This window comes from Syzygium oleosum, unplaced genomic scaffold (genome assembly GCF_021117445.2).
Source record: "Syzygium oleosum isolate NSW1041296 unplaced genomic scaffold, Sole_v2.1 Sole_v2.08, whole genome shotgun sequence".
NCBI lineage: Eukaryota > Viridiplantae > Streptophyta > Magnoliopsida > Myrtales > Myrtaceae > Syzygium > Syzygium oleosum.
The window spans coordinates 7514792-7530616 of record NW_026607492.1 but is presented as its reverse complement, the minus strand read 5'-3'; the positions used below and the strand labels follow the sequence as shown (position 1 = coordinate 7530616).

The 15825-nt window shown below is 41.3% G+C and overlaps 1 protein-coding gene across 3 annotated transcripts; it reads left to right on the top strand.

The window, feature by feature from the left end:
* The first annotated feature begins 392 nt into the window (after positions 1–392).
* On the top strand, positions 393–6410 carry LOC115685253 (BTB/POZ domain-containing protein At3g50780). 3 transcript variants are annotated; one of them, XM_056313843.1, is made up of 4 exons: positions 393–811; positions 1078–1117; positions 1197–2062; positions 5051–6410. In XM_056313843.1, exons 3-4 carry the CDS (start codon positions 1430–1432, stop codon positions 5996–5998), a joined length of 1581 nt encoding a protein of 526 aa, XP_056169818.1. In that variant the 5' UTR covers positions 393–811; positions 1078–1117; positions 1197–1429; the 3' UTR covers positions 5999–6410. The 3 variants fall into 3 exon arrangements, with proteins under 3 accessions (XP_056169818.1, XP_030466145.1, XP_056169819.1); XM_056313844.1 differs by lacking the exon at positions 1078–1117 and having other exon boundaries at positions 415–542; positions 613–811; XM_030610285.2 differs by lacking the exon at positions 1078–1117.
* The last annotated feature ends 9415 nt before the right edge of the window (positions 6411–15825 follow it).

Below are 15825 nucleotides of genomic sequence, written 5' to 3'. Positions count from 1 at the left end.
CGAGTCAGGACCATCCCATCCTTCTCTTCAATCTTTTGCCCTCCTCCGACACAAGGACTTTATCCAGACCTCTATCTTGGATCGTTTTGATAATTCTCACGAGTCGCTTGTCTCGACATACCCACGACGTCATCCCCCACCTTCCCCCCTCCTCCTTTGGCATTTCCCCGAGGGCATTTCCGACATAGGCGAGGACACGACGGACTGGGATCCTGCTCTTGATGTCTTTCTCTCCCCCACCCCCCACAAAAATCCAGCATCGTCCCACGAAAAGCGACACAAGCATGGAAAAAGAAAGAGAGAGAGAGAGAAAGAAAGAAAGGAAAACGAACGGAAGGAAGTGGTTAGGCGTGCGCTAAAGTCTTTTGGTCAGTTCATAAGCCGAGGGAGGGAGGGAAGAAAGAAATGAAAAACATGGTAATATTCTGCTCTGACCCACATGCTCATTACAATCATGAAAAGCAAATGGCGTAGACAGAGGACTGGCGAAAGCAGGGGCTGATGAACAAACCCCCATGAGCCATCATCCGCCTTTGCTTTATGTTGGTCTCGCGCTTGCTTTTGCTTTTGCGGGTTGTGTGTTTTTGTGATCGTTTTACTTTAGCTTTACAGATTTAAAGGGAGGGGGGGCACATTGCGCTCATCATTCCCTCTCTGCAAGCCTCTGTCCATTTGGTTCCCTTGATGCTTGACACCGGAGCTCTGGTTCAATCATGTTCATGAACACCCTTTGGGACTTTTTGGAAGAAATCGATTAAGATAAGAGATGGGTTCGCTGGGATTTCTCAGAATACCTAAATTTCAGTCCCAGGTCAGTCTTCAGCTTGTTGTGTCAAGATTCTAATTTATCAGGACCATGACGGGACCCGTTCAATTTGTTCTTGTTTTCTTGATTCTGGGCTAGGCATAATGTCTTCTTGAGCTGTTTCTTTGGGGGCTTGATCTATGGCTACGTCCATGGGAAAAGTTCGCGTTGACGAAATTTCTGCTGATAAATGATTACCACTGTTCGTCATAGTCTCTTTCGGCTGCATTGAACAGAATTTCTTATCTGTAGTTCGGATTTTATAATTGCAGGGATTAGTTATATTTTGGGCTCTCTTTCTCGAAATGAAAGGTGATAGCATTTTCTCTGGGGTAGAATGCGCTTCCAGGACTCAATCTTGATCTCAGCCCTTTCCGTTTCTTTTTTTCAGGCATTTTTAGCAGTAGCACAAAGATTTGCTAAGGAGGAGGAAGAGTCTTTTTTGTTATCTGAGAACCCAGGAAATTGATAGTCTCTGAAGTGCTCTCATCAGTGTCTATATCTGTAGCAATTTGTCTTCTTTCTTTAGGAACTTGGAAAATCAAGTGTTTTGTCAGTTGGGTTTGTTGGCCTGCTTAGCCATAGAATCACCATCATATGCTCTAAGTGTAAATTTTGGAAAATATGGCTGAAATTCGACTTACGAGGGTGGAACAAGGCCAGACAAAAATAAAGAACGTTCCGATTGCTGTTACTCCAGAGGGTTTTTGGTGCTGTCCCTCTCCTGCAGTGTTTCAGAAGAGCATCAAAGTTCAAAACACTGTAAACAAGCCAAGACCATCCTCACCTCCAAACAAGTCTAATATCCAGAAAAAACAAGTCCCAGTGACTGAGAAAAGGCCGACATCCACCCCATTGAGGTCAGGAGTGGTTTCTGAGAACCCAAGTGCCGCAGCCGACACTCCTGCTGTTAGTGCACCTGTAGCTCCCGAGAGAACTCCGAGACCGAAAACAGATCATTTGCCAAGGAAGGTGTCAATTGAGTTTGGTGAACCTGGGACTAGTGATATGAAGGTGATTTTGCTAGGGAAGCAGGGATTTTGTGTGAAGTTAAGCGTCCACCGGAATGTTCTAGTAGAGAATAGCAGTTTCTTTGCCAAGAAGCTTCTGGAAGAAGAGGAGGCCTTGCCTTGTTTAGAAATCGATGATTGTGAGAATGCTGAGATATACGTTGAAACTGTCGGACTAATGTATTGCAAAGATATGAAGCAGAGGATGATCAAGCAAAGTGTTCCCCGAGTTCTACGCATACTTAAGGTAATTGATAATCCTAAAAGTCATGTAGTTGTTTTCCACCTTTCTATACGGTGATGGTTCAACAGTGCATAATAGTACTTTGACGAAGCCTACACTTGCTTAACAAGGGTTGATGGTTTCTCTCTGGATAATTTTCTGGAGAAAGTTACTTTCTTTTCTGCGTTCTAGCTACCGTCAGGGCTGCAGTTCTGTTTTAGCTTATAGAGAGGGTTTCCATTCACTAATTCCTGTTTCATGCGACTCTTAAAAAGAAAAGAGCTTGCCGTTCGCATTATACAGCAACTAATAGCTGTTATTCAGAGACATTGCATGTTTCCCTGGACAGTGACACTGTTCCAAATTTGAAAACCAAGCATAAACAAGTATTACTAGGTAAATTTTGATGACACTTCATGTAAGGACCATTTGCTTAGGTTGGATGTACTGGAAGGTACAGCAGAAGAGTTGAAAAAAAGAGAGAGTTGTACCAGGGTGGCTGTGAGGCATGCTGATTTGTATGTCTTATGTCTTTGTCTATTCGACTAGACCATGCTAGGGAGAATTCAGATCTAGAGATTCTTTTTAAAAGGCAATTTATCATATTGCAACAGCTCAGTCTGGAAGTATCTGATTGATATAAGGTGGTCCCCTAGTGGACAAGCTTTTATCATTTCTCTTAAGACTTGGGTCTTTCTAGGTTGCAAACTTGTTTACCTTTCAGCCAGGCTCCTCTTAATACTGAAGTTTCTCAGTATATAGGCTAGAAGGGTTACAGACTTTCATAGACATAAGAAAAAAACGCGATTGGTAGATAACATGATTCTTTTGACTGTGAGAAAATGGACAAAACAATGACAAAAACCTTCATACACGCATCTGCAATAATCAAATTGTAGAGAGGCCCAGGGGGGCCTACTGTGGAATTTGGATTAGGGCAAGACTCAAGAGTACCTCTTCATTAAGCTTATAGGGTATTTAAGCGCGCTTTGTAGTTCGCTTATCAACTCATGGGTTCTTGGAGCTGCTAACCAGAAAATTAACCTGTCTGAAGCAGTTAGGTCTCCATTTGCTTATGCATTTCCAAATGTCGAGCAGGACCTTCTTCTATTGGTTACGTAATTTAATGATGTAATTTATGTACTTCAACCATTAATTTAATCTAGAGTATTTAGGTGAACTTCACAAATTCAAAATGCACAGAGCTTCTGGAGCCACCTTTTGTTTGAATAATGTGAATATGCCCCAAATATGACATCATTGTTTATCTGTTGTCCTTTTTGACAGTCGACTCTTTATTGTGATTATCATGTAATACTGGTTGATTACTTTCTACTATTCTTGAAAATTTTGCAACAGAGGGCTTTATGGATTTCTTTAACAGATTGTTATCAATGAACACCTACTCCTATAGCATTATTGCAGTAATGAAGCCAAGACTTGTCCCTTTAGATGACACTTCCCTAATCTACCAGATATCAATGGATCATTAGGTATTCGTCACAGAAAGTAATTGTACTTTTACTGCGTCAATATACTTGAGTTTGTAGATTTCTTGTAACCTAAGAGCACTTGAATTATCATGTCAGCAGTTGACTATTTAGCGAAACATGGCATGGCCATATAGCTGAATGGACATACAATGGGCTATGGAGGCTTTAGGCTTTGGATGATTTATCTAAAGAGGTCCTACAAGTTTTTTATCATGTTTTGGACGCTCTGAGATGAATTGCATGGTTATGATGATATATGTGTCATTGAGCAAATACCTTGCGGCTTATGAGAACATAGCGGGACGTCAAGTTGCAAAAAAATTAATTGGATAAGTCATGCATGATAGGATTAGCACAGAGGTCTCCCTTAATTGTTTATTGGGTTAAAATCAATGTGACGTCTAGTTGGATAGGTAATAGACTTATGCATCATTATTGTGGATTTATAAGCTGTGTTTCTAGTGTATCTATCTTCCTAGGTGGTGGCTCAAGATGGTAGTGCCTAGCTTGTTTGCTATGATTTTTAGAGCTCCTAATTGTCACGCACAAGATATAAGAGCTATTAGTTTTGGTGGCTGATGGTGAAGGAAGATCTGAATATCAAGCTTCAAGGATTTGGGTGGTTGGTGGTGATGGTAATCGGTACTGGTCTCAACCTCAAGGGTCGGCTTTGACAACTATTCACGGGTTACCTACAGCAAATTTGAGCTAGGATGTGGCCCATGCAAAAGAGTTTTTTGATTGACTTGAGTGATTATAGCAGACCTGTAATTCCATTACTTAAATTTTGAAATATTGATTATTTATTAAATTGAGTCTCTTAACTTAATTTTACTCGATAAAAATTGAATACCCTCAAGAAATGAGACTTTTGGTTTAAGCTGGTTGGTTAGAAGACATAATAGTTCTTGCTGGACCTTTGAGAAGAAGCATGGAGTAAATGGTTTATTAAGTTGAAAAGGGCCAACAATTTAAATGGCTAGGCTTGGTTTTGTCTAATGAGTTAACAACTCTCTTGAGGGAAGTATTGAAAATGATACACGGTGCAGCAAGTGCCCATCCTGGATATAATGAATTCTCATAATCAGGCTGTTAAATTTTCCTTTTTCCTTGTATATCTGCCTTAAATAGCATATAATGAGCCTGTGACATAATTTGTTAATATGTGATCTTCAATTAGATATGCCGCTACTTGAGCAGGAATCCTCCTAGTTCAGTTGAACGTTAATTTTCTCTAAACGAACCCACCATGAGCTGAAAAGGCTGTTGTATCTGGGTTTATGTTTTGTGATTGCATGATCTTATGAGTATTTGATATTCGAAGAAGTCTGATTGTTGAATATATCCTCTCAAATTACTTAGAAGATGCAATATCATCATAGTATTTTTTTTTTTCTAGTTACGTCAAAGCACTTGCCTTGCATTTCTGTCCTTATAAATCATTGACCAACTTTTCTGTGAATGTCCAACTGGGCTTCTGTAATGTCAACAACTTGACACATGTGATTGCCTTCCACAGGTTGCAGAAGCACTTGGCTTCAACCAATGCATACGCTCGTGTGTGCAATATTTGGAAGCTGTTCCTTGGGACGGCGACGATGAAGAAGAGAAAGTAGTCTCGTCCATCTTGCACCTCCAGGGTGAAGGCATTGGCGTCACTCCCATACTGAAGAGAGTCTCTTCTAATGCCTCAGCTCCATCAAACGACACGCTCTCCCAAATAATGGATATGGTTCTCAAGAGTAACGAGGAAAGAGGTCGCCGCGAGATGAAATCCATCGTGCTGAAGCTCCTCAGGGAGAACAACAGTAGTCTTCCTAGTTGTAATGAAGCCATTTATAACTCGTGCAGGAGCTGTTTGAATGCATTAGTCTCTTGTTTCAAGCAAGCCACTGAACTGGACTCAGACGATAGCACTATTGCTGGCAAAGAAACGTTGGCAAAGCAGATAGCCTTGGAGTCCGATAACCTCACTTGGCTGCTAGAGATTTTAGCCGACAGACAAGTTGCAGATGACTTTGCCATCATGTGGGCTGGCCAACAAGAACTGGCGACCTTGCACGGGAAACTTCCTGTAATGTCACGCTACCATGTGAGTTGCATCACGGCACGGCTCTTTGTCGGGATTGGAAGAGGGCAGTTGTTGCCGTCCAAGGAGACGCGCCAGATGTTGTTGAAGACCTGGTTGCAGCCATTGATCAACGATTACAGCTGGTTGCAACACGGGTGTAGGTCCTTCGATCGTAAGGTTGTGGAAGAAGGGATCGGTAGGACGATCTTGACCCTACCATTGGAGGACCAGCAGAGCATTCTGCTTTCCTGGTTGGGCAGCTTCTTGAAGGCTGGCGATAACTGCCCGAATCTTCAGAGGGCATTCGAGGTCTGGTGGCGCCGTACTTTTGTTCGGCCGTATGTGGAATCGCAGGGGAATTCTCTCCACATGGATAACATGATAGCTCCGAAATAAGGAAGTGAAAGAAATGTCTTTGCTAGCAAGGCTTTGTTTAGGATTAATTGAGTGGATTTCTTTGGTAAACAATCTTCAAGCAACCTGGAAATTGCAAGAGTAGAGAAAAGAGAAGAAATCTTGCATCGGCCAGACTCAACCGCTTGAAGAACTTAGATATCCGTCTGTGGTGAAACAAAGACCAGACATTGTGTGATCTGGACTTCACCAATACTCTAGATCGAAAATGCGGTGAATTGCTTTGTATATAGAAGCTTTCTGAGGAGCGTGCTTGAAGTTGCTTCTTGATGCAATTGTTTGATCATCTAACAAGTACATGCACGCACGGTCTGACTACAGCACCGTGACTCTCAGGGTATATCGGAACTGAATTTCTTAACTATTCAAGATTGCATTGATTGCCATTTCTTAATTTGCGTCCCTGAACCCGGCATACATTGCTTTGTTTCTAGCTAATTTCTATCATTCTGCATTCTTAAAGCGAGCTTGTGACGAAACTCTGTTCATCAAGATTGTATTGTATTCTGGGCAGTTTCTTGATTAAGATAACATCTCTCTCCCATTGTTGCTCTAGACATGCTAAAACTCCAAACCCAAGAATGGTTCTCGGTTTCCCTGAAAGAGTCAATTTGAATGGATTTGGAATCACGTTTTCAGGTTCATTAGGATTCCAGACCAAAGCCAAGGCCATTAATTGGATTATGCTTCAGTTCCGGCCAAAGAACTGAAAACAGAAATGGTTAGAATCAGACTTAAATATATTGTTCCTGTATGTGTTATCATGTTCAAACTTGATTATTAGGTGAAAAGATACACTTTATCCAGACCCTAGCTAGAAAGTTGGAGTCTTCGCGGAATACGTTCCGAATGACCACGATTCGGATCTCATCAGTTCTGGTATGAGTAGTCTGTTCGAGTTCCCGCCGCTACCACTACCGTCGCTGTTTGTCCAACACCCCAAGGCAAGATTGGGCCACTGTTAGCAGAGAGTAAAATGTGTTCTCGTTGGTGTGAAACACTTTGCCTACCACAGCTTATTGTTCGAATCGATCAATCACGACAGTCGAGACAGGCGTGCCTCAAATCATCAAAATCCCTTCATAACCGTCGCATAAGAAAAGAATAAATCTTGTCCGTGGAATCACAATGCATTCAATTCATGTATATATAATATATAGGAATGGTAAAAAAATGTAAGGAACTATGATTAGTTACGAACACTTGTGGTGGACTTTAGAATTGCCCAATTAGTTCAGGCCCTCCAAAGTTGCTTTATTGTCATCCAAACAGTAGATTCCTGTGAACCGGCTTGTCTATAGACTAACAATAGTCAACAAGACAAGTTTATATGACTGGAGCTGAAATATGAATGCATAGAAAAAGTTAGAATACGACACGAGATGGTATGTTCAACTTGTGTATTGATAGTGTTTTTTACTTTAGCATGCTTCCGGTCCCAGTCCATCAATAAGGCTGTACGTTGTCAACCTATTGGACAAAATGTTGGTTGATTGACCTTTTCAGGTCGCTTCGTCAATCCCATTCGATCGACAGGCCACGTGTTCCACCAAAGACGAGATGATTATCAAGAACAGGAGATTATGAGATCGAGGGTAGGCCAGGATAGTTGCCTGCGTTATAATTGTTAAAGATGTACATCAATAATTGAAAGAAATTAGAAATATGATGTGATATGCTTGCTAGCGGTATGTGGTTGTGGGCAGCAAGAAGTGCCAAGTATCAGAAACAGTAGATTCTCATCTATTATAATGGAGATGTTTAAGAGTTCCTCAAAAATCATGTGACTGTCCATCTAATCACTTCGGAGACTAATATGTTATGAGCTTCTTTATTGTCCTATAATGAAGATAATCAGTGCTACACTATTAGTAGATCTACGGTTGCTGCTTAGTCCCTTAAATTTATGCACCGTCACAGTATTACTGTCCTCACTTTTTCTTAAAATTTGCTATGGCCACCGTCCATAAGAAAAGGCATTGTGGCCCTCGCCCAGGCCAGCCGCAATGCCCTCACCGGCCACAACTAGGGCATGCAAGCCCTTGCCTAGATTGGGCAAAGGTCGCACCGGCGAGGGCTGGCGACCCTTGTGCATATTCGGCAAGGGCAGCGACGCCTTCACCAGATCTAGGCGAGAGTTGGCAAGGGAGTCATGGCCCTCGCCTGTGGCTGGCGATCTCCGTTGGCCATCGCCGAGGCTCCGGTGACTAACGGAGGGAAATAGGAAATAAAGAAAAAGGAGCAAAAAGATAATTCAAAAAATTAAAAAAAATTTACAAAAATCATATATGTTAGCGTTGGTCATACCACGTAGGACGACTAACGTCCATGTCAACGATCTCCGACTAGAGGACTGCATTGGAAAATCGTTATAAGATTTAGGACTAAATTGACCAAATTAGAAAGTTTAGGATTGAATTGGTTGCCGTACAATAGATTTAGGACTTTTTAAATAATTATCTTATAGGTATACACTTCATACGATTAAGTATATGAAAATCTACCGAAGAGAACGTACTTTATCCGGCTAGTATTAAAAAAAACAGGGAAGTAAGATATCATAAGTGCTTTGCAAATCATGATATTATGAAGTAGATATTCCTGTGAACCAGCTTGTCTATAGACAAACAATAGTGGAGGGCAAGTTTATATGACACGAGCTGAAATATGAATGCATAGAAAAAGTTAGAGTATAACACGAGATGGTATGTTCAACTTGTGTATTGATAGTGTTTTACTTCAGCATGCTTCCAGTCCAGGTCCAGCAATAAGACTAATGCTTTGTCAATCTTCTGGATAAATTGCTGGTTGATTGTGTTAAAATATATCTCGAGTTTGAGCCCATTCAATAAAACCCAACACAAGATTTATTAAAGAAAAGTCCGAAATTGATTATATTTGGACGTCTGCATGGATATATATATATATATATATATATATATATATATATATATATATATATATATTTCCTGTTTGGCGATGGAGAACGAAAAATAAGCTTTCCTATTTTGTCTTGATAATATATTTGTGCGTAAGATATCGTCGGCCAAGCACATACGAAAGGAAAGGACATCGTCCGAGGAAAGAAATAATTAAAAAAAAAAGGGGAAAAGTCCAACGTGGACTTGGGTTTGACCGAGCTGCACCATTTCCTCTATGAATTGAGTCGGCCTGGGTATCGTTTTCTTGGGCATATATATATATAATATTGCATTGCAGTATTTTGCATGCACGCCGTTATTGATGAGCATGGGCGGTGGGTTGCTTCGTTGGTTATGAAGAAGTGCCGCCGTTGATGCGATTCTTGAAGCTCCGTTTCGTCGAGCGCTTGGCATGGGATTTTCTTCGTGGAATTACACCAAAAATTCAAGTGTTGAAGTCGATTAAATCTTGTAATAAGATTTGTGTATAATTTCGTCGTGAGATTTAAATATTGTTTCGTGAGAAATTGTGGGGCTAAACACTGCGCGAGTTATTAGATATAATTGGGACTTGAGAAACTTAGGGCCCATTTGGTAATGTGCCAAATAGTAAAAATTTCTGTTCTTTTGTTCCCAAAAATAGTTTGGGAACAGAAATGCGTTTGGTAAACTTTTTGTTCCCGGGCACATTTTTGTAAATATTTGTGCCGAGAAACAGTTTTAGAAGAGAAACAAGAAGTAAAAAAAGTTACTTCTTATTTCTTGCATAATTTTGAGAATCGAGTTTTTTTTCTTCTTTTTCTTTTTTTCTTTTCTTCTTTTTGTGTTGCTCTTCTTGGGTTGTGGCCGGTCGCCGAGCAGCCGTGGCCGGCCACCCACCGGCCGGCGAGGCCGTCACGGCCCTCGCCGGCCCCGGCGGAGGCGAGGTCCCCCTGCCGGCGAGGGCGAGGGCGGACCCTCGCCGCCCGGGCGAGGCGGCTCGCAGTCGGTCATGGCGAGGCTCGGCCTCGCCGGATCTGGGCGAGGCCGAGCCTCGCCGTCGCGACTCACGGCGAGGTCGGCCGCCGGTGCGTCGCGACGGCGAGGCTCGGCCTCGCCGGATCTGGGCGAGGCCGACCTCGCCGTCGCGATCGACGGCGAGGCTCGGCCTCGCCGATCTGGGCGAGCCGAGCCTCGCCATGGCCGATGGCGAGCCGCCTCGCCCGGGCGGCGAGGGTCCAGCCCTCGCCCTCGCCTCCGCCGGCGGCCGACGAGGGTCGTGATGCCTCCGCCGACCTCCGGGTCGTGGCCGGCCGCCGGTCGCCGGCGACCGGCCATGGCCTGGGTAGAAAGAAAAAAAAAATTAAACAATTCAAAATATTATTAAAATATTATTAATAAAAAGAAATTTGTTTGTAGTTACCAAACGCATTTCTGTTCTTTTCTATTCCAGAAATAGAAATTTTGGACAGTTTACCAAACGCCTTCAAATGCACAGAAATTATTTTCGGGCACAGAATAAAAAAAAAATCATTTCTGTTGAGAAATAGTTCCCGGGCACAGAATGGTATTCATGCGCACCCTTAGAGTATTTGAGTGACCATTGTATCGTTTGATCTATAGTGAAATTTTGTGCTGCTCTCCCTGTGGACGTAGGTCACTACGATCGAACAACGTAAATCTGGTGTCTAATTTATTTTCTTGTTTTGTCTATTTTATTGTTCGATCGCTTGGCTTCCGCAATAGATTTGACCTTTTAGATCGCTTCATCAATCCCATTCGATCGCGGCAGGCCGCGTGCTCCACCAAAGCCAGATGATTATCAGAGTAAGGTGTTTCGAGGTCGAGGGCAGGCCACGGTAGTAACCTATGCTAGAATTGTTAAAGATATACATCAATAAGTGAAAGAAATTATAAATATGATGTGATATGTTTACTAACGGTACATGTTCCTCAAAAATCAGGTGACTGTCCATCTATTCAGTTCTGTGACTAATATGTTACAAGCTTCTTTATTGTCCTATAATGAAGATAATCAGCGCTACATTATTAGTAGATATACGGTTGCTTAGTCCCTTAAAATTTGTGCACCGTGTCACAGTATTACTGTCCTCCTACTTTTTCTTAAAATTTGTGGAGGTCGCCGGCCATAGGAGAGGATGTCGTGGCCCTTGCCCAAGCCCTGCCGCGGTGCCCTCACCGGCCACAACTAGGGCTCGCAAGCCCTTGCCTAGATCGGACAAAGGTCTCGACGCCCTCGTGCATATCCGGAAAGGGCAGCAACACCTTCACCGAGTCTAGGCAAGGGTCGGCTAGGGCGTCCTAGCCCTCGCCTGTGGCTGGCGACCTCCGTTGGCTTCATCAAAGCCCATCGACTGTACCACGTAGGACGATCAACGTTCGCATCATCGATTTTAGAATGTTTATGACTAAATTGGCCAAATAAGAAAGTTTAGAACTGAATTGATTGCCGTATAAAAGGTTTAAGAATTTTTAAATAATTATCCTGTAGGTATACATTTCATACAATTAAGTATATTAAAATCTACGGAAGAGAACGTACTTTATCCCGCTAGTATTAAAAAAAAAAGGGAAGAACTATATCAGAATTTCTTTGCATATCATGATATTATAAAGTGTTTTATTTCATTTTATGTGAATTATCTTTCTTGACGGGTTAAGCACAATTTTAGTCCAATGTTTTAGTGTATACGTGATTCGGTTCTCAAACTTTTATACATTAGGCCATCAAGTCCTCTATCGTCATCAATATGTGCGAGTTGATCCTTTAAGTTTTATTTTGTCCATTCAAGTCTTGAAACGTTCTTGATTTGTACTATTCAATCCTCTAAGTTTTATTTTGTTCATTCAAGTCGTTAAATGCTCTTGCTTTGTGCGATCCAATGCTTCATTACCTGTTGTTACTAAATTAGGGTTTCTATTTTCTTTTTCTCCCAGTTTGCTTTTCGATAATATGGCGCTCATTTGGAGCCACCTTAACATGTCACACTAACAATGCCACGTCATTGATTAACATGATCGTTTAATGAGAGCGATTGACCGAAGAATTTGATTGCACGAATCGAGAAAGTTAGAGAACTTGATTATACAGAATCAAACTCAGCATACCATATTGCACGCATCAACAAAGTTAGATGACTTGATAGAACAAAATAAGAAAAATTAGAGAAGCAAAATTGCACAAAGGCTAAAACTTGGAAGACTAAAACTATACTTCACCCTTGATTTATTGTATGCATTTACATCTTAGAGTTTACAAGCAAGAAAATGGAATGCAAATGGTTGACTGGGCCCGAATGGACCTAAGGCCTGGTCCCTAACAATATAAGGCCCGAAATGGAAGATTGGGCCATCTCGTTTGGTCGCCTAACTTCTAATTTAGGCCTAGCAAGCTCGTTGAACATTTAAAACTCAGTTTAAAAAGTCAATCAATCCATGGTTTATTCACATTTATGGTATGTTTATCCTGACTTTATCCTTAATTAACTTTATATTTTCCTTCTAAAACACGAAACAATTCTCAATATTAAGAACTGCGGAAAAAATTTAAATGGCTATGCATGTAAACATGTGCCCGTTTCGGAAGGTTTTGAACACGCGCAGCAAATGAACGTCGAATTTCGGACGCAAACGACTTCAGACTAACTAGGCCAAATTGAAAACGACGAAACTATGTTGAAATGTGGCCTCTTTGATTACATTTAGACTAGGATTGCTCATAGCATTTCATTATGTTGGTTTGCCTTAGACACATTATTCGATTGGAATCCTAGCACTCCGATGCAGATGGAGATTGTTGATGATGTAGAGTTCACTAGTTTGGTCCCAAGTACTAGAAAGCAAAGTCAACCTACTTTGTTTGCTTTTTCTTTTTCGTTTATATTGATTCGACGCCTTCTCAAATACAGCAAAGGATAACAATTTAGGAAGATGCGAAGAAAGAGTACGGTCATTTTCTTAAAATACGACGAGCGTCATATCTATCACAAATTCACAACCACTTGGAGTTGCATGCCGTTTGAGATGTTGATGTAGCACATAAGCACACATAAATTAACGAAATTCTTGTTGCGATGCATTGTCATTTATTATTGGAATTGGCATTGTGAGAAAATGATTTGCCATCTAACTTCGATGAGATGTTTGTGAATCGATGGTGATGTAATGAAAAGAACACCAAATACTAGTTTTGCAGCAATAAACTTTTCCATGGACCGACTCTCTCTATCCCTCCCTCTCCCCTCTCCCTCCCATCTTTTCAAAGCAAAGCTTTTATGGCATCTCTTACTTTTTTTCTTGGATTAGTTAAAGGGCGAACGGTGACGACACACCCTCCTTTATAAATTCGAGATATTTGTGTTCCTAGTCCAAGACGAGATTAGCTCTTTTGTTTTGCCCACATATCGGTACGTAATTCTCGACAGGAATCGAACTTACAACTCTACATTAGAAAGGCGTTACCGTGACACTATATTGTTATAATCATAACAACTCAAAAGCGTCCTCCTATTATCATCATCATCATTCTCGCCTGATCTTGCCCTCGGCCTTATAAATTGAACCTTTTTTTTTTTCCTTAATTAAGAAGATGCCAATTGCAGAAGGTAAATCACACACCCCCACCCATGATATGAACCTAGTAAAGTAAAAAGTGCAGGCCTATGAATCAGCCTAATAATCACTAGCTGGCGAAATCACATTGCTGATGGAAATTTGACCATCTCATGGAAAATTTCCTTTTACTGCCTTTTTGATTTTGAGATTTTTTCTTCTTTTTTTGGTCAGACTTTTGATTTTGAGATTAATTTACCAATTTCCATGTGTTGACCAGGCCCATCCTATGATGTGGCCATTCTCCTTCCCCACGTGGCCCACCCCCGTACCCTGTCACCAATCAAAGAAGTTACTTCTTGTGGCTATTCTCATCATAATTATCAATATTTTCCCCACAGCTAAACAAGGTCATGATAGGGAAAGAGATTGAATTGAAAATGGACAAAAAAAATGGGGGGGAAAAAAACTCAAACGAACCAAAAGAGTGGGGCCCTTTAGGCCCCGAAAAACAAAATTTTTTCACACATCTAAAATTTTCCTAATCAGTGGGCCCCGGGACTCCAGTATCTGGTTGGTGGACAGTCCTTGGATTTGGATCTGACGAGAGATGGGTACCTTTCTCCAGCAGCAAGATCAAGAAAAAACCAAAGAGAGAAAGAAAGGAAGAGAGAAAAATGGACAGAAATTGAAGTGGAAAAAGGAGTTGGAGCATGTGGTCCAGTCAAATTGTGTTTGTCCTCGGCAGTCTGATGATCCTGGCCTCGACCCTCTCCTGTTTTTTCTCTTTTTCTGGTTTTCGATATTTATGACCATCATGTCAATGTTCTCGTCAGTTTCTGCTCAACATTGAATTTTGCGAAATTTTTGAATTTTGGGTTTTTCCAGGCAAGACAAATAAATCATTCTTGGGGATTTTTGAGCCCCATCTGCTGGATCTATCTATCTATCAATCTCAGAGCCAATGGGGTGGGGTGGGGTGGGGTGGTCGGGTCAGGGCAACAGAGAGAGAGAGAGAGAGAGCTCAGAGAACAGCTACCCACCCCGCAAGACCCACATTTATGTCTCACACACATTTTGATTGAATGAGTGTGATGAGATAGTTACAAATTTTGGGTCCTAAATTGAGAGAGAGATAGTGAGATTGTTTGTGGCACATTTAATGTCTTCTGGTCCAGAATCCATCATTCAATCTGACCAAATTGTAAGTAGGGTTCCCCTTCTGCAACAGCTGCCCCTAGGTGTGTGCACAGTTGATGAAGTTCATGTGGTCGTGCTCGGATCGGTTGTTCGTACCCTTTTTTAGAGTAATCACCGAAATGGCTAAATTTTCGATCAATGAGGTGAAAATCCGACTCCTATGGTTGTCGGGTTAGGAAATACGTTATAATGTCGCCAATACGATGTTGGGGTCCTTTGTTTCGATGGCGATTTTTCTGACACGAGTCACCGAACACTAGATGAGGGAATTTCTAAGGGAAAAGAGCACGTAAGAAGTTACCATCAATTCACGAAAACCATTTATGTTTACCAGGATTTCATTGATCGGTGTCTGAAGAGCACTTGCCTAGCAATCATATATGGACTTTAGCTTTCCAAAGACTTTATTGTTGAAAAATACTAACTAGTGTCCTTATACAATAATACTTAATAATAATAACAATAATAATTCTGTTGCAGGTAATCAGCCTGATCTCATCTTATCAACCCAAATTTATTTTCGGCTCAGAGGTAGAGAGCTCTAAAATCTAGGAATAGCAGAAGATACTCCTCTGAGCATGTCAATCCCTAGAGGTTTCACTTTATTTTTTTCCCTCTTCATTGGTCCATGCCATCAATCCCTTGATAGCTGTAAATGAAAGGGAAGCCCCAAAAAGACATAAAATGAAAAGTAAAGAATTCAAGGCTAGTTAAGGGATCACTACTCTAGAGAATCATGCACTTCTCTGTAAAGAGATGTACTTGGGAATAATACTCACGTTTTGATAAACGAAACTCTTATTATTATTATTATTATTGATTAGGTACGCTTAGTAAGTATCTTCAGAACACTCAGAATCATGCCGTAATCTGGTTTACCGCAAATCAGAAGAGTTTTTACCAACTTAAAAACACATTCCTTTGCCTCTAGGGTTGCTGTCACACCTTATTTCTTGCTCTCTTCCAAGCATCAGCTCTTGGAGGTAACGAAAGAAGAGACAAAAAAGGGAAACAAAGGAAAGTATCAGCTTCAGATGGAGCTCGGTGAATCATGCTAAACTTTGCAGCTGTAGCTGAAAATGACAGTGAAACACCTGCTCATTGAAAAGGAAAGACTGGGCTTCACGCAGAGGCCCT